The sequence below is a fragment of the Mastigoproctus giganteus genome, chromosome 4, assembly GCF_048544385.1.
Source record: "Mastigoproctus giganteus isolate SK-2022 chromosome 4, ASM4854438v1, whole genome shotgun sequence".
Taxonomy (NCBI): Eukaryota; Metazoa; Arthropoda; class Arachnida; order Uropygi; family Thelyphonidae; genus Mastigoproctus; species Mastigoproctus giganteus.
In genome coordinates, this window is record NC_143578.1 from 46,343,697 (window position 1) to 46,371,478 (window position 27,782).

Here is a 27,782-nt window from a genome sequence, read left to right on the forward strand (position 1 = left end):
ACTTTCTTCATAGCTGGAATCAATGCATTGCAGCACCAGTGACAAAAGTGTATTGACTCCAAAGGGGACTATGTTGAAAAGTAACATGTTACCAGACTCCTCAATAAACTCTTCATTCTCAGGCAGGAACTTTTCAGACCCTTTGTATTAAGTTTAATTCACTGTTGTTTATTTTTCGCATGTGCTATTCCTTTTATAATCATTAAATGCCATTAATCAATAATATAATTAAATGTTACTGAATAATATAGTCAGACCGCATCTTGGGTACTTCACACAAGTCTGGAGGCTTCATTTTAAGAAGGATGTAGAGCTGCTGGTACGAGTACAGAGAAGGGCAATGAGATTAGTGTGAGGAATAAAGGGGTCAGAACTGAAGCCTTTCTTCTCTTACCAAGAAAGGCTTCAGTTCTGAAAATTGCAGCATCTGGAGACTAGACACCTGTGAGGTGATCTGACTGAGGTGTTTAAGGCTTTGAAGAAATTGAGCAACTCAGTGCTGATGGGATTCTTCCCTTTGCTCACACTATGCATATGAGGGGGCATAAATTCAAACTGAAAAAGAACGGTTACAGAACAGCTGTGAGGAAGTTTACCTTTAGCCAGCGAGTGGTTGATTGCTGGAACAAACTTCCATCTATTCTTGTGGAAGTTTATAGCTTAAATAAAGTCAAGGAAGAACTAGACAAACTATTGGAGGGAATGAACAAGTGAAATGAGTAGTGCTTTTTTTTTTTTTTTTTTTTTTTTGGCTAATGCTGCATAAACCTGCTTTCTTGCATCATATGCCACTACTAATGCTAACACTAATATATTTTCATCCACTTCATTTCTTGACATATTACATTTAGCAAATATATTAACTTTAATAATTCATATATTTAGTACATATAAATTGTACTTTCTTGACACACAATATTATTTATTTATTCTGAAGTAGCATAAAAAAAAAAGTAAAGTGCAGCCATTATCAACCCACTGCAGGATGGAAGCCTCCTCAACAATTCACGCTGAGGGAAATGGACCATAATCTGCCACGCTGGTCCAGTGTGGGTTGGCAGATCGACCGTATTCAGCAGTCAGGGGCTTGAACCCCGGTCTACTCAAAGAGCGTGAGCTACTGCACTCCCGCTCCTGCCCACTCGGCTACGGAGGCCTGGTCTGAAGTAGCATATAAGAGTAAATCTCTTTTGAGGTAATGCATTACTTTACGAAAATGACTGAATTTATTTATTATGAATATGGAAAACCTGGTTAAGGGTTAGCAAATGCTGTGATTGTCACGTAAAATTTTCTTGCAAAAAAATTCTACAATAACTACATTCCTTCAAGAAGATTTTGCATTACTTTTTTAACCACTGACTCCATTATTTGGCAATGGCTAAGAAAGCCAACACGAGAACCACAGCAAACTTCGGAAAACTTACTGAACAAACTTGTTTCCTGCTACTGCAGTTTCTCCCTACATTCTTGGTAAACAAATGGTGCGTGTTATCGGTAGTGGCAGTAGAAGACGATAATGATGTACTGATTAGTTTTTTCTCATTATTAAAAGCAGGTTACTGGAGTTCATGAGTGTAATGCCTTCATGGCTGAAATTTACTTATAGGTACCCCCTCCAGACTGCCTCAGTCTTAGGGTGTTTATCCCCCCCCACTGTTTTAAAATAGCTTCTACAAACAGTGTGTGTTATCGGTAGTGGCAGTATAAGTCGTTTTCCTATTTTAAAACAGCGGGAGAGGGGATAAACACACTAAGACTGAGGCAGCCTGGAGGGTATACCCATAAGTAAATTTCAGCCCACTCCTGAACTCCAATAATCTGTGGGTTCATCGATGGTGAAAGCGTATACACTCCAAAGGAAATTATTTCAAAAAGGAGAGAGCACTGGCAGATCTCAGTGACAAAAATTAAAATAGGCCATTCTGCAAATTAAATTATCAACTTGTGTACTAGTTGTCAAATTTCTTAGTTTCTGGTGGTAACCATTATGAAAGACTGATGCAATATTGATTTTTTACATAATTTACTAGTATCTAGCAATAAACTGATTTTATATATATAACATATTTCGTGCATTCCACACATTTTATGTAATACAGACTAGCATACCTGACGGTCAATTCATTAACTAGAGATGAACAATGAAATTAGGCAAAATCTGCAGAATTGTTTTAAAATTTCTGAATTTAAAGGCAAAGCCATAGTTTTATGGGGGTTTTTTTTTTTTTTTTTTTTTGGTGAAAAAGTTGCAGAAAAACTGTGTTAGAACACTGAACGGATAAAAAAAAAAAAATCAAGTCTCCATTTTAAAAACAGAGTTAGCAACTATATATTTATGATGTAAAGGCATCACAGTCTAATTTTTTCAAGGAAGATTAGCCTTCAAACAAACACATAGGGTTTAGAGCATCAAAAAACACAGAAAAGGTTGCATGAATTTTCGAAAAAAATGGGAAAATTTTAGTTTTCGTCAAGTATCGTAAGAGCCCCCCATTACTTTTCATTGAAGATATATAGCATAAAAATTTCTTTAATGCTACATTTAGGAGTAAAGTGGATGGGTTGAATAAATTCAACCATACCACTTTACTGTCTACGGTAGAACTAGAAAAGTTCTTGGAGGGTACAGACGGGTGAACTGTGTAGTTTTTTTTTTTTTTGCTGATGCTATATAAGCTTGCTTTCATGCATTACTTGCCATTATTACCACTACTACAATCCTATATAATATTACATAGAAGTAGCATGCCTCAGTTACTTGGGGAATGCATACATAACAATTGTCAAGTGTTGAAATGGAAGTTCTCTTTCATACACCTTGGCTGTTCAGTTAAACTAAATTCAACTGTTTATTTGTTTGGCAGAGGTTCACTAAAAGAGGCCACCAACCAGCTGATTAGAAGACAATAAGCTCTGAAATATATCCTGGTGGTGTCTGAGATTTTTAAATGCATAGTGAATTTGCCTATTGGGTTATGCTTTTGCAATTTAAAAAAAAAAAAATTATATCAGCAATTTAGGCTGACCCCATGGATAACAGTATTTGTCTCTAAGTTGGTCAACCATTATAAACTTTTATTAAAATAAAATAGTATAAGGAGAACTGGATAAAATTAAACTGGTAATAAAATAAGATACACTGTCTGTACAATAAAATAAAGTATGAAATATACAATGAAATAAAACACAATGCAGATTGGAATTAAATCAGTAAATAAGTGTTGAGATAAAAGTGTTATTCTGTGACCTACATTGTGTTTTATTTTGTTGTATATTTCATACTTTATTTTATTGTACAAACAGTGTATCTTATTTTATTACCAGTTTAATTTTATCAGGTTCTCATTATACTATTTTATTTTAATAGAGGTTTTAGCAGTTGGTGTAGTATCATTGCAGTTATTATGAACTTGAACATTCCCAACCCCAGAGGCCTATTTGAAGAAAAGCTTAATTGATCTTTTCAAGGAATAGAATATCCCCCACAATATAATAACAGCATTAATATTATAATATTAATTAATATTATTATAATATTAATTAATATTATAATAATATTAATGCTATTAATATATAATAATAGCATATATATTATGCTATTATAATAATAATAGCATTAATCTTCCAGAACTGTTAGTTAAGAATCAGACCGGAGAAAAACTTTCCGGTTTAGTTATAGAAAAAACTATTTCCCCTAACTGCCTTTAAATATTTTTTTTTTTTTGGATAACATGACTGCCGTGTCTAAAGTTAATTTTTGATATTATTATCCAATATAATGTCAGAATTAAGAATAAATTTTTCAAATTTTCTATTTTCAACTATTTTTTGATGTTTATCCTAAAAGTCCCAAAAACTGGATTTGTGACTTCTGTAATCAAAGTGCTTGCTGCTGTTGTGATTTTAAAAACGCACCTGAAGGTTAAGATAAATCACTGCATGTCACAAGCACGACTGATTCTCATTCGGCTACTCAGCTATCACTATTCCAGGAGTGACTTATTAGCTTTTCAGTAGGCATTAGAAAACATGCACATAATATGCACATCGGATAATAGGCAAAATATGCAATAAAATACATGAAAATAAGCAGAAAAATGCTATTGGATGCAATAACATTTTTGCATCTATTACCAGTTTATCACAGTTAGTTGAATTACAATTGCTTCATATTCAATATTCAACAGTAGCAAAATCATTAATGAAAAGTTTTAGAATAAGGATTATTTTACAACTTGCAGCTGGAATAACCTTTGTTATAATAAACATGTTTTTCAATATAGTCCACAGTAAATCTGTGGTGTTTATTGTCCAAATCATTTCAAACATTGATCTTTCTGCACCATGTGACTGGGCTAAATTTAAAGATGTGAATGTTTGAAATCTCTATTTGAAATGAAAATCCTCAAACAATCATCAACAAAATCATCTATTTCCCTTAAATATATGAAATCTTGAATTCTTTTTTTAAACATTATCAAATTTATTTCTTATTATCTCTCTCATGTTTCCAATGATGGTTGAAATATCTAAGTGAACTTTCCCCAGTCTTCATTTGCACTGCAAAGAAAGTCCCCAAGTTTCCAGTTTAGTTATAGAATTAGATTAGCAAGTAAAATGAGTCTCAATGAATAGTAAATGTTTTTTAATCAAAAAATTGTAAATAACTGCCTTAGCAGTGCCAACAACTGCAGAATCCAAATCAACCAACATTTTTTATATATTTACAAGTTTTGTCATTAAGCATAAAAATGTTCCCCACCTCATTAAAATAGGCACTTGTGGAAGAGGAAGTGCCAGTTCACATATCTTTGCAAATAACTATGCATTGTAGGCACTTTTACAAAGATCTTATTTATACAATAAATAATTCTCCAAAATCGTTTCTGCAAGCCTATGCAAGACATTAGGTAAGAAGCTCGGGTTTGGACTGCAGGCCCATCTATTTCTGCATTCTGGCTTAGCTATTTTCAACTGACTACAGTTGGCAACACTGATGCTGATGTGATCGCCATTCTAGTTTTAGGTGTCACGCAGTTTGGTCATGCATAATGTTTACTTCAAAGTAATTCAGACTTTAGCTGTGTGCCTGTGTCTGCCAGTCACATTATGTTTGAGTGTCATATTTGTTTTGTTCTGTGCATTATTTTGGGCCTTGTTTGTTCACAAACAAGGCATAAAATGGTGCCCCTCCTTTCATTTTTTTTTCTCAATCTGCCACTGACAGTTGGTCAAGGAACTCTCTGACTATCCTACAGGTGTTCAGCATTACAACTTTCAGGAGTTCCTTGTAGGTGTTCTCTGGGAGGCCTATTGATGCTGGGCTCTTTTGTGGAGCATTTGGCATTGTGCCGGTGGTTGATACGATGATCAGGATGGTCATTACTTGTTCTATATGTCACATTCCTTTAACTATCAGTCTTAGGTCTGTGTACTCCCTTAACTTTCTCCTCATACGTTTTCTGGAGATTGCCAGTTTTGGGAACTGCTATGTCAATCAGACGGTTAGCCTTTTCCTTCTTGTCAATGAGAGTTATGTGCAGTCCGTTGTGTGGGAGTGTCTTGTCCATTATTATGGTGCAATCCTAGTACAGCTTGTGAGTTGGGGTTTCTAATATAGCCTAGGGTTTTTACTTGTAATACAGTACACTTTATTTGATCAACTGGTATTTCCTTGCTAGCTTCTGATGTATTGTCATGGCAACCAGCTGTTGCTACGAGTGTTCTCCGAGTGATCACCCTGCATCCTCCAGTGATGTCTTCGATCATTTCTGAGGCCGTGTGGCATCACTGATATGTTTCATCTGTCACTCCAGGTTCCTTGGAGATGTATTTTCTATAGTTCTTTGTGGTGATTATCTGGTCTTGGATGGCGAGCATAAATCCTTCAGTCTCAGAGAACAGCATCCCACTTGTAAGCCATTTTATCCATGTGGTATTGATGGAGGTCACTGTAGTATCTGCCATGCAGTATCTTCTTTGCCCATCTTTCTCACTGTTTCTCTTGTTAGGTTGGGAGAGGTCTCATCACTTAAACTGAGTGGAGCATGTTGCTTATCTAACTTCCTCGTGGCCTGGTACAGTGGCCTTGTGTTTTTCTGGAAGTAATCCTTTGGGTTCTCAATGAGGTCTGTCAAGCATCTTTCACCTACGTCCTTCCTAAAGGAAGGATATAAATTTACTTGAGCGTGTACAGAGAAGGGCAACAAGATTGGTGAGGGGAATGAAGGGATCCTCTTACCAAGAGAGGCTTAAGTTCTGCAAATTGCAGCAGCTGGAGACTAGGCACCTGCGAGGTGATCTGATTGAGGTGTATAAGGCCTTGAATGGGTTGAGCACGCGGTATGATGGGATTCTTCCAATTGTTCAGATTACGAACCAAAGGGAGCATAAATTCAAATTGAGAAAAGGCAGCTATAGAATAGATGTGCGGAAATTTGCCTTTAGCAAGCAGATGGTTAATTGCTGAAACAAACTTCCATCTATCGTTGTGGAAGTTGATAGGTTAAATAAATTTAAGGAGGAACTGGACAAACATTTAGAGGGAATGGTTGTGTGAATTTTTTTTTTTTTTTTTTGGCTGATGCTACATAAGGTCATATGCTTGCTTTCTTGCATCACATGCCATGATTACTATTACTACTATAAGGTAATGGTTGGGCCCCCGGAGTACCTGCATACAGGCCTGGAAACATTTTTAGAAAGATGCTGATCTCTTGGAATAGGTGCAGAGAAAAGCATTAGCATTAGTAGAGGCATTTGATGCAAGAAAGCAAGCTTATGCAGCATCAGCCAAAAAAAAAAAAAAAAAAACCCACTTCCACTTCACCCCTCTGTTCGTTCAAAATACCTGTCCAGCTGAGCCTTAAACTTATTTAGGCTATCAACCTCCACCACAAGGGATGGAAGTCTGTTCCACCAACCAACCACCCGCTGGCTAAAGGCAAATTTCCGCACGTCCATCCTACATCTGTCTTTCCTCAATTTGAATTTATGCCCTCTCAGGTGATTTTTCTGAGCTAGAGGAAGAATCCCATCAGCATTGAGCATGCTTAAACCATTCAAGGCTTTATACACCTCTATCAGATCACCTCGCTGGTGCCTAGTCTCCAGACACTGTAATTTGCAAAACTTAAGCCTTTCTTCGTAAGAGCACCCCTTTGTTCCATTCACTAATCTTGTTGCCCTTCTCTGTACTCGTTCCAGCAGCTCTACATCCTTCTTGAAATGAGGCCTCCAGACCTGTATACAGTACTCTAGGTGTGGCCTGACCATTGCCTTATACAATGGAATAATCACCTCCTTATCCCTGCTGGAAAAATTCCTGTATATCATTGACAATACTCCATGAGCTACTCTTGCAGCCCATCTGCACTGCTCAGAGAACTTCATATCTGCCTGCACAACCACCCCCAAGTCCCTTTCATTCTCTACCACTGTCAGTGTAGTACCACAGAGTTGATACGTTGTTCTGGGGTTGCTGTTTCCCATGTGTAGTACTTTACATTTGTCAATGTTAAACTTCATTTGCCACCTCTCAGCCCATCTGCTCAACCTTTCCAGATCCTGTTGCAGCAGCATAGTGTCAGTAGTGTCCTTGACAACCCTGCCAACCTGTGTATCGTCTGCAAACTTGGACATTAAACTTGATATACCATCATCAATATCATTTATAAATACAGAAAACAATAATGGACCCAACACTGAGCCCTGAGGGACTCCACTAATAACATTAGTCCACGATGAGCAGTGTCCATTGATTACCACTCTCTGTCTTCTCCCCCTCAACCACCCCTTTATCCATAGCAGCAATTTGCCTCCAATGTCACACTGCTCCAATTTGTGTAGCAGTCTTCCATGTGCAACAGTATCAAAAGCCTTTCTAAGATCCAAGTATATAATATCAAAGTTATTCCCTGCATCATAGTATCCAATCAAGTTGGTCAGGCAAGACTTCCCCTTAACAAAACCATGCTGTGTCTGAGCTATAACTGAAGTCTTGTCTAAATGATCCTGCAGTGCTTCTTTAACCAGTGCCTCCATTAATTTTCCTAGAACAGAAGTTAAGCTCACAGGTCTATAATTACTTGTGTCAGCCTTTGATCCTCCTTTGTGAATTGGGGTCACATTTGCACATTTCCAGTCTATGGGTACCTCCCCTGAGTCCAAGGAAGCTCTCATAATTATGGCTAAGGGTTTGCTTACTTCCTTTGCTGCCTCCTTTAATATAACTGGATAGATCCCATCCACCCCGGGTGCCTTTCTTGTGTTTATCTTCAACAGTTTCTCCTCCACTTTACTCCCAGTTATTTCAAGATTCTGTAGCTTACTGCTAGAGTTGAATACACCTCTGGCATTCCCCTTGCTGAATAACTCCTCATGTGTGAATGTCGATGCAAAATATTCATTTAGTTTGTTAGCTACCTGAGCAGGATCATCAACAGTTGACCCATCAATATCAAGTGGACCAATCTGATTCATCCCCTTCCTTCTAGAGTTTACATAAGTAAAGAACTCTTTGCTGTTTTTCTTTGCATCCCTTGCCAAAGATTTCTCGTAATCTGCCTTCGCCTGCCTAACCTCCTTTGTAACTTGGTTGCATATCAACTTGTATCTATCACAGGCTTCTGTGTCATGTGTTAATTTGTAAGTATCCCATGCATTTTTCTTCTCTGCCATATGCCTCATTAGTTCATCTGACATCCATTTTGGCCTAAACCTTGAACAATATTTCTTAGTTGGTATGTAAAGCCTAGTAGCTTCCAAGATAAGTTCTTTGAATGCTTCCCATTTTGAATTTGCTGTTGGTAACATCATCAGTTGGTCCCACTGTATAGAATTTAAATACTGTCTCAGTCCATCGTAGTCGCCTTTACGGAAGCAATAACCCTTCCCTTTACCCCTAATGGTAGTTACCTCTTTGAGTAAATCCCACTTCAGCACACTGTGATCACTGCCACCTAGTGGTTCATTTATCTGCAGATTCTTAATGCATGAAGAATCACTTCTGATAATCAAATCAAGAGTATTACTCCCTCTAGTTGCCTCCCGAACATGCTGATGTAGAAAACAATCATCCAATAAATCCACAAAAGCCCTGCTAGTGCGTGAGTAACCAGCCCCCAAATTCCAGTCAATATCTGGGAAATTAAAATCTCCCATTATAAGACTCTCTGATTTATTGGCCCACTCTATTTCCCTGTACAGTTCCTTATTATACTCATCAGAGTCATTAGGCCTATAGCACACTCCTACTCTCAATTTTGATCTCCCAATGCTTATGTCACACCAAACTGACTCCACACTGCACTGTCCAGCGATGTCGACTGGCTTCACTTCCTTGGTTTTTATGTGTTTCTTAACTAATAGCATAACCCCTCCCCCCTTCTTATCCTGTCTATCCTTTCTGTAGACGTTGTATTCCCCAAATTGCAGTTCTGCATCCCTTATATCTGTGTGACACCACGTCTCTGATATCCCAACAATATCTGCCTTTGATGTTTTGAGCAATACCTCAAATTCATCAAATTTATTTACTAAACTCCTAGCATTGGTGTATACGCAAGTATACCTGCACCTGTTTCTATTCTTAGCTACCTTAACACAACCCATGTGTTTACTTGTACCGCAATGACTCCCAGCAGTCTCTGAAATACCATGCATCTTGTTTTTCAGGCTTCTGCTCATTCTAATAGAAGCAGTGCAAGAATCTCTTTCACCTCTGCCAGTGGCTTCTGTCAATCTATTGGTCTTTGTCTCCCCCCAAGCTAGCAGTTTTCAGACCCACCTAACACTGCCTCGATAGCATCAGCAAATATTCTTGCACCCTTTCTATTTAAGTGTATCCCATCCCTGTAGAAGCAATCTCTCCTGTTAACAAGTACAGTCCAGGCTGAAAAAAATTCTACCCCTTGAGCCTTGCACAACCTTTCCAGGGCCGAATTGATCGACAAGGCTCTCATCATATACTCCCTCCTATCGTGTCTGGGCAGATTAGTCAAGCAATCAGATTAGTCAAGAACACAAATGTGTACTCTTACCACAAAAGACTTCATTTCAGCAATCAGCAGCACTTGGAAACTAGGCCTCAGAGACCTGATTGAAGTATTTGAGGTTTTAAATGGATTGAGTAAACTTAATGATGATGGTATGCTAACTCTTTCTCAGACAATGCACACAAAGGGACATAAACTCAAGTTGAAAAGGGATGGACACAGGATAGATGTGCAAAAATTTGCTTTCAGCACCAGAGAGCAAATGGACTGCTGGAACAAACTACAGTCTGGTGTTGTGGAAATGGGTAGTTTGAATAAATTTTAAAAAATGGATATACTATGCTATGGAATGGGCAGATGAGGTGGATGGTGTTGATGGGAATTTTTTTTTTTTTGGCTGATGCTGTATAAGCTTGCTTCCCCACATCATTTGCCAATACCAATAATATTAATAACAATTCCATGCACACTGTGCATAACATGGAAGTGTGTATTACTTAATAGTGATTAAAAATATTTTATATTAAATTTTCTTGAAAATAAAGCAAGAAAACTGCCTTCAATGCTTTCAAAATTTTTAATGCATAATTGATCCCTTGGTATAAACTTTACCCTAAAGTTTTTGAATACATCAACAGATTGGTATATCATCTAATAAACAAAATTCACTTGATTGTTTTGTGCATACTGCACAGTTTGCAAAGTATGACTATTTTACTACAGCTACTTCCACATCAAAGACAATCTCTCAGCTCCCAACTGTAGTGTTTTATGCAGAGAAATGCAAATATTTTTTATGAAGTCGTATCTGGTAGATCTAGTTTGAGATTGAAAATAAATTCATGCAAGCAGAGGTGGCAAAAACTGCGGCAAACCACTACATTTCAAAAAATTTGGCCAGTTATTGTTCTGAAAAAAAAAAATTTGGATCATTGGTAAAAAACAATGAAAACCAGGGTATCTAGTTACCCATACACAAGCAGAAAGCATCAGGAAAAACTACTACCCACAGTGTTACATTTTTTATGCTAATATTTTTAAAGCTACTGATAACAACAAATAATAATATGTACATTACATATTTTGTAAATAAAAGTTCATTTTGAGTCATATTTTACTGAATAATACTAATATACATAAAATTTGCATATTCATACCATTAACATCAAGAATGGTTATCATCCAATTATGGTTAAAGCTGCTGAATATTTACTTAACCTGATATTAATTAGGTACAGTCAGGTTACCTCTTAATCAATAGGTAATTACAATTAAATAAAAGTTGAGACGGCTTTAATAATATGATGGATCAGAACTGCAAATCTCACAGAGAAAATCTGCCAATTTCTTATAGAGAAAATCAAGAAATTCTTATAATAATGCATTATACACACAACTAAAATGAAATTTTATCACCTTACCAAGTTTACACAATCTAAGTAATGTTTTAATATGAACATATCGTTCACTGGCTGCAATAGTGGCATAACTCAAAAATCGTAATTGTGAGATAATCGATGAGAAAAATTTGGATTTTTAAAATTAGTTTGTTTAGAACTGAAGAAATTATGTGATTGTTGAAATATATTGTGATTCATCTCATCATACCCAGTGGTACTCAAAATTAGGCTGGCTTGATCAACATTCCCTTATGGGTAACCAGAATACTTGAAATTTTAACCCCCTTTTAGTTGTGCCACTATTGCACCAACAAACACTCGAAATTTGCGACTTGAGTCTCCTAAAGATGGAAAGTAATTAGGATGAAGAACAAAAAAAAAAAAAACCATTAAACAAGAGCTTTTTTTATATTCATAAACTCAGGAACATGTATGAACTAAATTTTAATGTTTGAGAACATAATTGTGTAATTGAACATAACTTAATAAATAAGTTAGTATGTAATTACTGGTGTACAAACAAGCAAAATGGAAGAATTTGGTCATTCTTAGAAAAATTTAATCCTTCTGTAAATTAACTTTTAGACTTATAAAAGCCTTGCATAACATTTGGGAAATGTGTTATTGTTCACCATACAGTGGAGTTCACTGTGCTTCTTTTTCAAAATCGGAATGGAACTTTTGTAGGCTTTTATCAATTCGAAATCTACAAATGACTCCACAGGTTTTCTTATTTTACTAACTTTAATATTTACCGATTTATAACCATCCTGTTTGTATGATGTTTTATAAAAGAAAAAGTATAAATGCTGCTTTTCTTTTTTAAAGATAGCAATGTCATTGAAGTTGAATTTTACTTCATCGGTATTTTCATTAAATTTCATAGAAGTGCATTGGCCAACTCTTTCAGGTCGTAAAAATTGCAGACTCATCTCTGTCATCTTGAAAGGGTTTTCTATCAGTTCTAGCTAATGTAACATATTATGATGGGATAAATACAGGACCAGACTTTAGCGATCTTTTAATATTTTTCTATAATAATGAGTATGCACAGTCCCCCTTGTTTTGCATATGACCTACAACAAGAAATTTGTGTGTAATGGTTTTGATTCGAAAGTTCGCTGCAGCATACAAGATAACATAACGACATATGTTAAAGCATAACGACCCTTGTGTCACCTAGCAAGGTAATACTGAACTCACTTTGTACTGTTATTGCATAAATTTAAAGTCCACTATCCCAACCTCATTAGTTGTATTAACTCAAAAATTAAGAATTTTGAGTTGTGCCACTATTGTAGCCAGTGAGCGATATATTTACTGTTTACTCTAAATATGTAGTGCATATGCTGTTTTGGCATCTGTCACATGATAAATGTGTTAGTGTCAGAAGGGGAAAGAAAAAAACAAGCAAAAACTGTATACACAGATCCAAAACAAATTACAACTTGTCTTGACACACAAAGTACATGTAAATTGCAAATTTGTGTCTTACTCCTAATCCTGGACATTACTATTATCACCACTAACATTCATCTTTAATTCCAGAGTTTTTCCAAAGCTTTCTGTGACCAGTCAAAGGATATACTCAACAGCACAAGTCAAGTCAATCTTATAATTGCCTTATACAATATGATCATGACCGCCTTATCCCTGCAAGAAAATATTTAATAAATCACCGATAAGACACCATGGGCCCTCTTTGCTACCTGTTTACAATGCTTGGAGAACTTGTCAGCCTATATCATAACACAAAATCCCTTTCTTCCTCTACTGTTTTTAATTTGACTAGATTATGTGCACAAGTTATACTGGGTTGCTATTCCCACATACAAGACCTCACACTTTGCTGCATTAAAACATAGCTGCCATATTTCTGACCATCCTTGAAACCTATTCAAGTCATTGCAAAGGATCACTTCAAAATTGCTTGAATAGGTTTCAAGCTACTCCTGATCTTATCAGCAAGTTCAGCATCACACCCCTCTATCCCATTGCCAATGTTACTTTAAAAAAATCAATCAATTAGATAGTATGAATCAGAGCTGTAATACTCAATATGTTCTACGTCGATAATAATATTAGTAAAGTAATAAGAGGAGTTTACCTCAATATCATAACACAAAATCCCTTTTTTCCTCTACTGTTTTTAATTTGACTAGATTATGTGCACAAGTTATACTGGGTTGCTATGCTGTTGTTTCTGATTTAAAAAAATCAGAAACAACAGCAGTCCCAGAACTCGGATTCTTGGGGGGACAGTCTCAGTCTCAAATTTTAACATCGGCCCAAACTAAAAAATAACCATAACCTTCTGGGCAAATACTTTACTAAAATCCAAAAAAATGTTTAAAATTAATTCCTACATCAAAATAGCTAACTAGATTAGTTAAACATGATTTTCCCTTAACAAAACTCTAACAAAACTGTTAAGGGAAAATCAAGTTGTGCATCCTTTGAAATTCCATTTCTAGCAATGTCCTCTATTGAACCCTTGATCAGTACCTCCATGATTTTTCCTACCACTGAAGTCAGAGTGACTGGAGTGTAGTTGTCCACTTCATTCTTAGAACCACCTTAGAAAACAATCTCCTCCACCTTAGAAAACAATCTCCTCCAAGTCCAAAGGTGTCCGAATAAAGTTTTTGGATTGGTGCTGTTGTGGCCATGTTCAATGAGTTTGAAAATGAACAGAAGAGTACATTGTAATTCAAACCTCATCCAGCAGATGGTGGTACAGAGATTGATAGGCTGACAGGTTGCAAGTATACTTGCATGTATACCAATGATAGAAGTATAGTAAATAAATTTGAAGTGTTGGTCAAGACATCAAAGGCAGATATTGTTGGGATAGCAGAGACATGGTGTCACACAGATATAAGGAATGCAGAACTAGAATTTGGGAAGTATAATGTGTACAGAAAGGATAGACAGGATAGGAAGGGAGAAGGGGAGGAGGTGTTATGCTGTTAATTAAGAAAAACATAAAATCAAAAGAAGTGCATCCAGTTGATATAGATGAACAGTGCACTGTTGAGTCAGTTTGGTGTGACATAAGCACTGCGAAAGCAAAAATAAGAGTAGGAGTGTGTTATAGGCCTAATGACTCAAATGAGTACAATGAACAATTGTACAGAGAAATAGAGTGGGCTAGTAAATCAGAATGTCTTATAATGGGGGATTTTAGCTTCCCAGATATTGACTGGAACTTGTGGGTTGGTCACTCACACACAAGTAAGACTTTTGTGGATTTATTGGATGATTGTTTTCTGCAGCAGCATGTTCGAGAGGCAACCAGAGAAAGTAATACTCTTGATCTGGTTATCAGCAGTGATCATTTGTGTATTAAGAATTTGCAGATAAAGGAACCACTAGGTGGCAGTGATCACAGTGTACTGACGTGGGATTTACTTAAAGATATAATTACCATCAGGGGTAAAGGAAAGAGTTTTCGCTTCCGTAAAGGTCAGTACAGTGGTCTCAGACAGTTTTTAAATTCTATACAGTGGGATCAACTGACAACGTTACCAACAGTAAATTCTAAGTGGGAAGCATTCAAGAAATTAATCGTGGACGCTACTAAAAGTTTCACACCTTTTAAGAAATATTGTTCAAGGTTTAGGCCTAAATGGTTATCAAATGAACTAATGGGACTCTTGACAGAGAAGAAAAATGCATGGGATGCATATAAATTATTAAGCTATTCAGAAGCCTATGGCAGATATAAGCTAGTCTGTAATCAGGTCACAAAGGAGGTTAGGCAGGCGAAGGCAGATTACGAGAGATCTTTGACAAAAGATGCTAAGAAAAACAGCAAGGATTTCTTTAGACTGGAGATGTGCAAATGTATTCCCAATTCACAAAGGGGGATCAAAGGGCGACACGAGTTATTACAGAGCAGTTAGTTTAACTTCTGTTCCGGGTAAAATAATGGAGTCACTGGTTATACATGCAGTGCAGGATCATATAGACAAGACTGCAGCAATAATTCAGACACAGCATGGGTTTGTTAAGGGAAAGTCTTGTCTAACAAATTTGATAGGATATTATCCTGTGGTTACAAAGGACCTGGATGCAAAAAATAATTTTGATATCATATATTTGGATTTCAGGAAAGCTTTTGACACTGTTGCGCATGGAAGACTATTGTATAAATTGGAGCAGAATGGTATTAACGGTAAGTTTGTTTGTTATTTGGTTTTTAGGAGCATTAGCAACTAAGGCCATATTGCTCCGGGATATGCGGTGGCCATTCCCTGACCTTTCCGCATCCTCCGTATTTGGTGGTGACGGGCTCGAACTCCGGTCTAATCAAGAAGCGTGTGCTACGCACTGCTGCTCCTTCCCACCTGGCTACGGAGGCGCCTTTAACGGTAAGTTACTACAATGGATAAAAGGATGGTTGAGTGGGAGAAGATAGACGGTGGTAATTAATGGGTGCTGCTCTTCGTGGACTAATGTTATTAGTGGAGTCCCACAGGGTTCGGTGTTGGGTCCGCTGTTGTTTTGTATATTTATCAATGATATTGATGAAGGTATATCAGGATTAGTGTTGAAGTTTGCAGATGATACGAAGGTTGGCAGTAATGGCAGTGTGCTACTGCAACAGGATCTAGATAATTTGGGCAGATGGGCTAAGAAGTGGCAACTGAAGTTTAACCTTGACAAATGCAAAGTACTGCATATGGGTAGAAGTAAACCCAGAGAAACGTACCACTGTGTGGTACTACATTTAAGGTGGTAGAAAATGAAAAGGATCTTGGAGTAATTGCGCAGTCAGATATGAAGTTTTCTGAGCAATGTAGACAGGCTTCCAGGGCAAGTCATGGGGTTTTATCAATGATATATAGGAATTCTGCTAGCAGGGAAAAGGAGGTGATTGCCCCTCTTATAAGGTAATGGTCAGGCCATGCCTTGAGTACTGCGTACAGGTCTGGAGGCCTCATTTTAAGAAGGATGTAGATTTGTTTGAGCGTGTACAGAGAAGGCAACAAGATTGGTGAGGGGAATGAAGGGATCCTCTTACCAAGAGAGGCTTAAGTTCTGCAAATTGCAGCAGCTGGAGACTAGGCACCTGCATGGTAATCTGATTGAGGTGTATAAGGCCTTGAATGGATTGAGCACGCTGAATTCTGATGGGATCCTTCCACTTGTTCAGATTACGAACCTAAGGGGGCATAAATTCAAATTAAGAAAAGGCAGAGGTAGAACAGATGTGCGGAAATTTGCCTTTAGCCAGCGGGTGGTTAATTGCTGGAACAAACTTCCATCTGTCAATGTGGAAGTTGATAGGTTAAATAAATTTAAGGAGGAACTGGACAGGCATTTGGAGGGAATGGTGCGATTTTTTTTTTTTTTTTGGCTGATACTGCATAAGCTCATACACTTGCTTTCTTGTATCACATGCCACTACTATTACTGCTACTACAACCGGTTTCATTAGTAGCAGTAACGTTGCATGTCACAATTTTGCAATGGAGCAACAAATAAATATCAAATTTTGTGTTACACTGGGAAAATCTGCAACAGAAATGTTAAAACCTGATTACAGTGATGAAGTATTGGGTCATACTAGTATGTGTGAATGAAACAAGCAATCCAAAGATGGACATGAGGAAGTTCACAATGAGCCAAGAAGTGGGTATCTGTCAACCTCTCGAAATGAGGACAGAGTTGCAAAAGTATGGCACAAGATCATTGTTTGACTCTCACAATGATAGCTGATGAGTTAGATACGAATAAAGAGACAATTCGTCATATTATGCATGAAGATTTAGGGAAAAGGAAGGTCTGTACAAAATTTGTGCTGCACAGCTTCATGGATGAGCAGAAGCAACAAAGAGTGTCATCATGCGAACACTTCATCCAGACTAATTTCCTTGACTGTGCTGTCACTGGACATGAGTGTTTGGTGTTTCAGTAGAACCCAAAGAAGAAGCATCCAAACATGCAATGGACTTCAAAATCGTCACCAAGGCCTAAAAGGTTTTGGTTACAGAAGTCTAAGATCAAAACGATGCTGGTCATGTTTTTTGACAAACAGGATGTGAACACAAGGAATTTGTACCTGACAGGAAGAGATTTGATGCCATGTTCTAGGTACAGATGCTTCAGAGACCACTGGAGTACATTTCAGGGGTGAGGCAAATATTCCAAGAGAAAGGCAGCTGGTTACTTGATGCACAACAATGCCCGCGACCATTCCACACTTGTTTTGAAGACATTTCTTACAAAACATGGCATTGTACACAGCAACCGTCCACCCTACTCTTGTGATCTAGTATCAGCAGATTTCCTCTTTCCAAGGGTGAAAACTGCAATTGAAAGAGATTTCAGGATGTTAAGGTCGTTAAAAAAATGAAACCGCCAAACTGAATATCATCTCTTTGGACAACTTCTCTAACTTTTTTTCAGAAACTTTTAGAATGGTGTAATAAGTGCATTCAATCAGGTGGCGATTACTTTTGAATAAAAATAAAACCATTTTTGAGCTCCTTCACTTTCTGTTCTTTTACTGCACCATTCGGGAACTTTATTGCCATACCCTGTACGTAATTTTATTTGTTATCTGAGTTGTTAATAAATAAAACAACTGAAATCTATGAGGGAAATTCTATTGAGCTGAATACTTAGTATACATATATATATTGAATAATATACTAAACATCTAATACATATATATCTAGAAGGGGTTTAAAAAAAAACAAAAATGGTTTGTTATTTACAAACTGCAAATAAACTTTTTTAAAATTCAATAACATTTGCACTTATTTTAACAAAAGTTCTTGGATTAGTATCTCAATTACACCATTTCACAGAGATACTTTGTACTGCATTATGGCAATCAGCAGCTAGATTTTCCATATGTGGTGTACTGAAAGCATTCTTTGTCCTACATATTTCCTAGATGGCAATACAACTCAGAAGAAAAGCAACATGAATCCTAGGACTTGTTCTATAACAGCTAATGAACAATCAAAATTCTGTGCAAAATAAAAAGAACTTCATACTATTTTTTGGACTGCATTTCAAATACAAATAAGTTCAACAACAAAAAAAAAAAAAAAAAAAAAATGGCTTTGTTTTTAAAATTTATTGCTTTATAGGACACTATACTTTAAAAGATAAAATAAAATATCATTATCAGATAAACAAATTATTTAATTTTCAAATACATTTGAAACAGACCCCCTCCCCTCAAGGAGTAGCTTTCATGCTTTTTCTTTGTAACACTGTGAATATATTCTGAAACTGGCCTAGCACTGCATGATATTTTAACCCTTCAACCAGTCCACAAGAATTATTGATTTCACTGATTACAAATTATATTAATGCAATATATCGGTAGATAAATATTTATGTGGGTGGGGTGAAAAGAATCTGCTATTTCTATAAATATATGACACACGTACATGGAATAATTCCGATTTAAGAAAAAATAAATTTTAAAAATTGACCAACAATACCAGAATATATTTTCCAAATTTATAATTGTTTACCTCACTAAGCAATGTAAACTGACCATTAGAGATAAATATTTACGTGCCAAGTGTTACTGATCATATGTTTACATTTCTTTTTAGTGTTTTTTTTTTTTTTTCCCCACTATTCAAAATAAACTCGGGAAAATATAACGTGAACTTTAAACAAATTTTACTATATACATACAATTAAATTATATAATTTATTTGAAAATTATTATCAGTTGTCCATTAAGACTAAAAATCAAAAAAAAAAAAAATCCTTATATGACACATCAGAAGCGGGTACAAATTTTCTTTTCGACGCCATGCAACTTCCTTAAACAGGATGGAATGTTCTGAAATAGCGTGTCAACATTTATTATAAATAAAAGATTAGAATAGTTACTTATATGTACATGAATAATGACACAAACCTTTTTCACACGCATATTTATGCTTCGCAACTGAGCTCTTAGCCATGTTAATTTTTAAAATTTTAAATTTGTGTTGTTGCACTTAAAAAAATTCCGTATTTGACCAAATTTCCAAATATATATAAAAAATCTACAGGTTTTCACCAAAATTCTCAAAAATTAAGTGTCTAAAATACTAGTTTTTTTTTATTATTATTATTATTATACAAGAAAACTATGATAAAAATGAATGTATTATGATATTATGACACCTGTAAGAGGGGTTTTAGTATCTTTAGAAACCAACATCGACAATTTACGCTACACTTAAAACCACGAATTTTTAATATTCACCCCCTTCGGGCTACAAGAAAGAACACAATGGACTCTCCCGCTGCCTCGATCTCACCGAGACCTGCTACGCCATATTAATATGCTAATGACTAATACTTATCCTAATATATATCCCTCCCTGTTCTCTTTACAATTTACGTAGAAATTGTAACTTATTAAGATATGCATCACATTTCTTCGCAAGTTTTGGGTTCTTCCTGAACATTTACTCGCTACAATTATTCGGCTACAACCAAAACAAAACCCATGTGGTTTCCGGCACCGGGTAACTAAGTTGATGTACAGATCTAAAGCAAAATTCCCGCGAAAAACGTGTTTATAACGCCCTACAAAATAAACCAGCGACTATCACATTTGGAGCAACGTCTAATTAGAGTTCAGAACAACTTATATGAATGCAACTAAGATCCTGATGTTCTAATATTCCGCTAGATGATGTACGAAGGATGAACTAAGTATAGCGTTCCAATCATCTCAATTCAACCTTAGACACAGCGAACAGGTATAAGAGCTAAGTCGTCTAATCTAAATGTTTTTATACTCGCTACCTAAAAATATCAATCGAAAACCTTACCTGCCATTGAATCGTCCTCAGCATCTTCCATAGTAATGTCATGATCTTCAGACATCTCTTCCTCTCTGTTTGAAGGTGCTGGCATTATCCTGTTATTCCTAAAAAACAGCACGTCTTTACAATGTCACTACGGTAGCACTGATCACCCTACCACATAGTGAAGTGACGGCAATTTGCTCATGCGCAATAAGATCGAAACCTCATCCCAAAATATTTAAGTTATATCGAAGATTAAATCATCTGAAGAAAAAAAAAAAGTTATAAAAAAAAAACGGGTTACACAAATATAAAACGCCAGCTGAGTAGACATTATTCACATATTCGTTATTAAATGATGCGATTGATATCCAAGAAAAGAAAAATTAAAAGGTCTGAATGATAGCAAACACGCTGAGAAAAAAAAAATGAAAAAATCGATATTGTGGAAAAACATACCTATATAAGAAACATATCGCTACTTAACGTTGATGTTCTGTCCTCCGAGACAACATAGCCAGAACGGTAGTACAGACACAAAAGCAATGGATTTCGTGATTAGGTAAGAGACGTTCGGTGCGCTGTCTTAGAGTATATGGGTGTCATTGCTCCTTTAGAGCAATTTTGTGTGTAGTATGTCATATAAGAGCAAAAACTCTTCAATGGGGGAAAATGTATAACATTAAACAATAAACCTGATAACTGATATTACATATTTCAATGTAGAATTCAGTTAAAATAATGATATAAAAACAAACTGTAAGAAGGGGAAAAAATTAGAATTTAAAAAAAAGAAACCGTTACACGCATTCATCGTCCTTAAAATCTTATAAATTATAACTATGTGGATCTTTCTATCATTACCAAATAAAGAATGATAAACAAAACTTGAATTCCTTCACTTCTGTTTCATAAATATTAGTTTATTACAAATTTTATTAATGGCTTGTTCTACTTGCGCATATAGTATAATTTTGTCAAGGAACACATCAAACAAGCCGAAAATCTTCCTCGCTCTATTTATCAGTCACTTAAAAGTTGCCATTCTCGTGCGGGCGTGTATGTGCGCGTGTATTGTGTCTGTGTGCGTGTATTGTGAGTGAGTGTGTATGTGTGTGAGTGAGTGTGTGTGCGTGCATGTGTGAGTGCGTATATGTGTGTGTGCGCGCGCGTGCGTGCGTGTGTGTGTGCGCGCGCGCGCGCGGTCTCTCTTTAAAGAGAGGCTGTGGCTATTTAGTAATTTTTAATTTACTGCAGTTTACTCCATACCACAGTTATATTAAAACTTCTACATAACCTAAGTATGCATAATATGCATTAATTTAAATTACATAAATAACAGTCGTGAACTACTAAACTATTTATGTACACTGGGATCACATCTCTTTGGGCTTCCGATGCCCAGTAATGCGTTTATTTATTTATTTGTAATTCCATGTCCATTCTTCAACCACGAAAAGGGATCCTCCTGTACCCCGACCGCTTCGGACCTCAATAATAGTGACTATGTGATATCTACAATTATGAATTATAAGTGAATTATGAATTTACGTGCTATAACATGTTTGCGGTAGCGGAATTTTCTAAAGTAGGAAGGGGGAGGTAAAGTAGTATGCTAGGTAATTAAGCTCTTAATCATCGTATAGCAGTAAAATGAAAATCCACATTATTTTGGCTATCGGGGGAAGGGGGGGGGGGCTTTATCCCCAGTCTGGAACGCCTCGTGTGTGCGTGAGTTATTGGGGTTTCTTGGCGCATCGACTACTGTGGTCATAGTGCAGAAAGTAATTCATATTTAAACTATATGTAATCTTTATGGAGTATCACGTCCAATGCCAGATTTAGGTAGTCTGGGACCCGTCTGTGGATTAGACGTAGATTTAGACGTAGGAAATGAAAATAGAAATAAGCACAGTAAACGATGTGTAATAAAAAGCTAAAAAAACATTTTTTACGGTAACTACGTTGGTCCAGAAACTCCCTTCCCTGAGCCTTTGGGTCCTTGAATAACTGTGCCTCGGCAAATCTGAACTTCATTACATCTAAGTGTGCGCGTTCACGGGCTGACATACATGTTTTTAGCCTGAAAAAACTGGAATAACAGACATGGAAACCCTACACTCTTCACCCTCCGCCTGAGATCGGATAACTACAGATCCGACTGAAGAGGTCTTTATTTCAAAATATTCCTTCGCTCTATGGGATTTGAATCCAGACCTTTCCAAACCAATGGTGTATGTTCACTGGCAGGCAAAGCCTAGTGCGACGATTTAATATAATAACTGTAAAATCTATATAATGCAATATAAGCTCTTCTGTATAATAACTATACAATGCAATATAAACCTACTCTGTATAATAATTATATATTGCAATATAAGATCTGTATAATATATATATACTATATAATGCAATGTAAGCTGTATGTAATTTATTAGCACTTTCTGTGTAATTTATGAATTTGTGCACCCACGTTGTTTTTTATGTACTGAATGTAATGTGTACAGTTAATTGTGAGATTCCTCTAGTTGCCTGTAGCGGGAATCGTGTCCTACATTTCTATGAATAAAGAATTTTTATTATTATTATTATTTAATTTGGGTCTTCTGTTAGTTGACGAGTGAATTACGATTAAGGATAAAACTTTCCGCAAACGATTGAAATTTTTGAAAATAAGCAAGAGATTAGCATCGTGTTGGTATGGAAAGTACAGAAATATAAATAAAATTATCAGTAGTATTATTTTGTTTTAAATTCTAATTTAGGTCTGATTACACGTAACCAAAACCTATATAATAAATCCAAACCATTATTATTATTATTTTACTATTATTACTACTGCTGTTTGCACTTTTTCAGTTTATTTATCATATTTATTTAATATAATTTCATTTTTAAAGTAAATGAAGATTTTTTTAAAATATTAATATATTTAGGGGCCATTCCCAAATTACGTAACGAAGAGGCAAAGATAAAATGTTGCTATGCCTTACGGGAAGGTGGGGAGGGGGGGTGGTACGAATATTACACAAGATGCTTTTTCAAGGGTTGAAAGAGCAAATTTTACGAAGCTAAATGCTCGCTAAATAAAATAACTTACTTTTAATAAATGAAGTCTGTTCGTGATATTACCGATATATGAGACGAACCGGAGCTGCATTCTGGTGCACTCTAGTCCATTCCGAGCCCTGTGCTTTTCACACAAAAAAAAAAAAAAAATTTTTTTAAATTAAATATATATATATATATATATAATTATTATTAGCCATATGTTCCAAGGAAGCCTGAGGCTTATGCTACACCACCCAAAAAATAAAAAAATAAAAATCTGAATTACTCTGAGAGAGAGAAGGGAATCACCAATAAAGAGAACAATGATGATATCCAGCTCAGGACCCTGGGTGTGCCAAGCCCATACTCACCAGATGTGAGCCCCTGGGGTAATATAATTTGTATTTCGTTATGTAAGAATGAAAACGAAGGGGGAGTTAAGGTTGCTATTACGAAGTGTTGCTATTACAGAGGCTGTTCAAAATGTTAAATGAAAATACAGTACAGTATTAAAAATTGCCCCAGGGGCTCACATCTGGTGAGTATGAACTTGGCACACCTAGGGTCCTGAGCTGGATATCATCATTCTTCTCTTTCTTGGTGATTCCTTTTTATTTCTCTCTCTCAGGGTAACTCGGAATTTTTTTTTTCTTTGGTCGGTGCAGCTTAAGCCTCAGGCTTCCTTGCACCATATGGTTAATAAAAATTAACGTAATTTGTGCATTTATGTAATTTGTGAATAGCCCTTTATTAAAAACGTACTTCCTTACCTTAAAAAAATTAAACTCAAACTTTGTTTAAAAAAATTAAAAGCATAAATATTATAATAATAAGAATTTTTTACCTCAGATGTCAGACGCAGTACATTGTATCCCCGAAAAAACAGCGCAGTCATTCAGTCACATTCAAGTATGTACTCATGTCAAAATTTATTTAATGCATGTCTTCAGATATGAAATTTATCGTGTTCACCCTAAAATCAAATAAAATCTGATGTTTAGGAGTAGGAGATCGCGTATACAATATGCGATGTAAACATAGTTATCTTATAATATGCTGTTATACCATACTAATAAATACGTTTAATTTTATCAGATCTACAGGCTTCTTTCTTCTATACAAGTAGCAATTTTCATAATATCTGTTGCTGACTAAATTTATGAAAACACGTAAAATATAATAATGATAAATAAAACTGCACATATCATGGCCGACACTAGGAAACGCGATCTTATGTTTCAACGCGTGCGGAAGCCTAAATTTCAAAAACAAGATATGGAATATTTTTATTTGAAATTGTGATTTAAAACAACAAATATTATTTTAAGATTGTACAGGGTGGCTAAAAAATCCCTTTACGTGGAATAAAACAGTACGTATTTTTTTTTTTTTTTTTTATCAATACGTTCTCAGTCTCTCGTCAGTATTTTTATTGCATAATTTTTATCAATATTTTCTCAAATAATGTATTTTATGTTTTCAGATATATTTTGTTCAGCGACCTTTTTTTTTTTTTTTTTTGGCAATTGTTGTTGTTTAGGGTTTTATTGGCGCATCAGCGACTAAGGCTATAATGCGCCAATTTTTTGGCGATTGTCTGAGATTAAAATACCAGTATTCCACAAGAAGAATTTGTCAGCACCCTGAAGACTGCAGCCTTAGAGGTTTTAATGTCTCCTTACTGTTTTAAACTTTGGTTTAATTTTTCCATTTAATTTATAATATACGTTCCTAAAACGTACAGGGTTTCAGGGGAATACGTACAGCGTTTGGTAAACCATGTCAAGCCGACAGTCCCACAGAAAAAAGGGTTTTAAGGTAAATTTTATAAATATGCCAATAAAATATATATAAAAAATCACAATAAATTTCATTTTCCATTCGTACAATATAAAAACAATAAGGGCTGACAATACAATAATAATAATAAAAAGATAAGAACAACCCCAGGGGATCACGTCTGGTGAGTATGGGCTTGGCACAGCCAGGGTCCTCAGCTGGATATCATCATTCTTCTCTTTCTTGGTAACTCCTTTCTACTTCTGACTCTCTCTCTCTCTCTCAGCTGAGGTAACTCGGAATTTTTTTTTTTTTTTTTTTGTGGCTGGTGCAGCATAAGCCTCAGACTTCCTTGCACCATATGGCTGATAATAATAATAATAATATGATGATGATGATGGAACAAGATATAGATATCCACACACAAAAAGTTCACTCCTAGATCACACTTTCAGCCATACTGCACGACACGACCATTTTCAAAGCGTTACGAAAACAAGTCCAAATAGGTCCCGTGAAATATGTAAATGTTAATATAAAACGTATAAATGCACAGAGAAGTAGCAACATGTCCACACGCTAAAGTGACCCGACGTCCCGGATGGGACAGTCCCGGATTTCAGTCGTTTGCCGCGCATTGCAAACTGTCCCGGATTGGACATGTAGCCTGCATAATGCAAATCATTTGCATTATGTTTGCCGGGAACCAGTGGTACAACGGAAAGAGTTTTTTCGGTAGTAAATAAGTTATGGAAGTCAATAAAAACACAACTGACCGTAGAAACGCTGAAAGCAATACTACAAGTTAAGTGCAATTTTGCTAATTCTTTTGAAGAATTTTACGAAGAAATAGCAAATAAGGAAGAAAAATTCACTGAGCAGAAAAATATATTTAATTATATTATTTAATTTATCTTGTTTTTATTGTTTACAGAAGTATGTATTTTTTTTTTCTCAGAAAAAACTTAATCTTTTTTCACTAACAAAAACGAAAATCGATTAAAAACATGATCCCTGTAATAAGTGTTTTTCCCCCCTTCTTATTAACCCCAGGGGCTCACATCTGGTGAGTAATGAGCTTGGCACACCCAGGATCCTGAGCTGAATATCATCATTCTTCTCTTTCTTGGTGATTTCCTTCTACTTTTGTGTGTCTCTCTCTCTCTCTCTCTCTCTCTCTCTCTCTCTCTCTCTCTCTCTCTCTCAAGGTAACTGGGGGAATTTTTTTTTTTGGCTGGTGCAGCATAAGCCTCAGGCTTCCTTGCACCATATAGCTAATAATAATAATAATAATTACAATTATTTTTTTCAGTTCACATCCTTCACGCAACCCTCTGTCCATTACGTAGCGTAACACGAGGGGTGCCGTATACTGAATTTGAGCCTTTCTGTGAAAAAAAATTAAAATATATATATATATATTTTTTTTTTTTTGTTTAAGAAGTTTATTTTATTATATAAGTTTAGTTCAAAGAAGTCAATATATTTAATTTATATTTTGTATGTGAATATTTTTATATATATAAAAATTATAAAAAATATGTATATATTGTTTCTAGGGGTGTTGAAAAATCCCCCCCCCCCAGATATCCCGCATTGAAATGCTAAGAATCTGGTCACTTTACCATGCGCACAAGGTCAAGCTTATATATACTGTATATATATAAGCTTGACCTTGTGACCCATCTATTGTAGCGTTCGCCAATTGCAATGCTTAATTAAAATACATAAAACCATGGCATATTCAAGGCCATCATGTAGCCATATGAACATAAACAGTAAAAAATGAAATCACAATAATAAATATGATAACATGCTTTTACTGTGTTAACTTCATAAGAACGTTTTGAATAAAAAATAAATAATATCCATTTTTAGTTTTATTAATTAGTTTTGTCGAATTTACTATACTTTTTATAATCTGAAATGTCAAATTAGCATTTATGACGGCACTGTTTAAAAATATTCACTGGAGAATGAGAACGCGTACTGTTTGTTATGTAATTTCGATATTATTGAATAATCAAATAAAGGAAAAGATGACTTTATTAACAGGGCCAGCTGAAGGGTATATGGCGCCCCTAGGGCACATTTACTGATTGCATCCCCTTCCCTCCGATTTTTGGAAGGAGGGCGCCTAAAGCCGGCCCTGCTTATTAAACAAACTGCAAGTAAGAAGCGAGCGGCTAAAGTAACAAGCGGCCAAAATGATAAAATAATGTTTTTCTTGAGATCTCAGAAAAAAAAATTAGACTAACTGTTTAAGATTTTGAACATCCCCCCCCCTCCAAAATCCGAATATTTAACATCATGATTTTCTAAAAAAATTTAGAAAACATGTGCAGTCTTGCATATGCTTATGTGCATTACTGTCTTTTCCATTAGGCACTGTGCCTAGAGCTACGACGTTTTTAGGGTACACAAAAAAACAAGGACCAAAAAAATATTTAATTAAGCGATTTTATTCCAACAATAAAATTCTGCGAACTAATTTTTAAATACAGAATTCTAAGATAAATTCTTTCTTCGGCTTTTTCTGTTAGCAAAATCATTAACATCAAAGTTCGTTTTGTAAGTGCTGGAATAAGTGTTATTGAAATAACTTAAAAATCGACTCGATAGAAATGCTTTCGATTTTTTTTTAAAACAAAAAATTTGATTTAATGCAAGGGTATTTTAATATGTTTTTTATGATGTACTGAGGCCTATGAATGAAGAGTACCTGGCACCAAATGAGCAACAGTTAGGCCGCAGTGGTTTTCAACCCTTTTTTA

At 35.7% G+C, this 27,782-nt stretch overlaps 1 protein-coding gene across 3 annotated transcripts in view; it reads right to left on the reverse strand.

Annotated features, from left to right (window-relative positions):
- Nucleotides 1–20,687, reverse strand: part of LOC150086692 (ATP-dependent chromatin remodeler CHD5-like) — a 683,856-nt gene extending 663,169 nt beyond the window's left edge. For 2 of the 3 annotated variants that reach the window (XM_090372693.1, XM_090372692.1), the window contains exon 1: nucleotides 20,203–20,326. In XM_090372693.1, the coding sequence (XP_090228819.1) occupies nucleotides 20,203–20,287 (85 nt within the window). In that variant the 5' untranslated portion in view covers nucleotides 20,288–20,326. Of the gene's footprint in view, nucleotides 1–20,202; nucleotides 20,327–20,637 lie in introns of those variants that run through there. The other variant, XM_090372691.1, reaches the window with a different exon arrangement.
- Nucleotides 20,688–27,782: the final 7,095 nt, after the last annotated feature.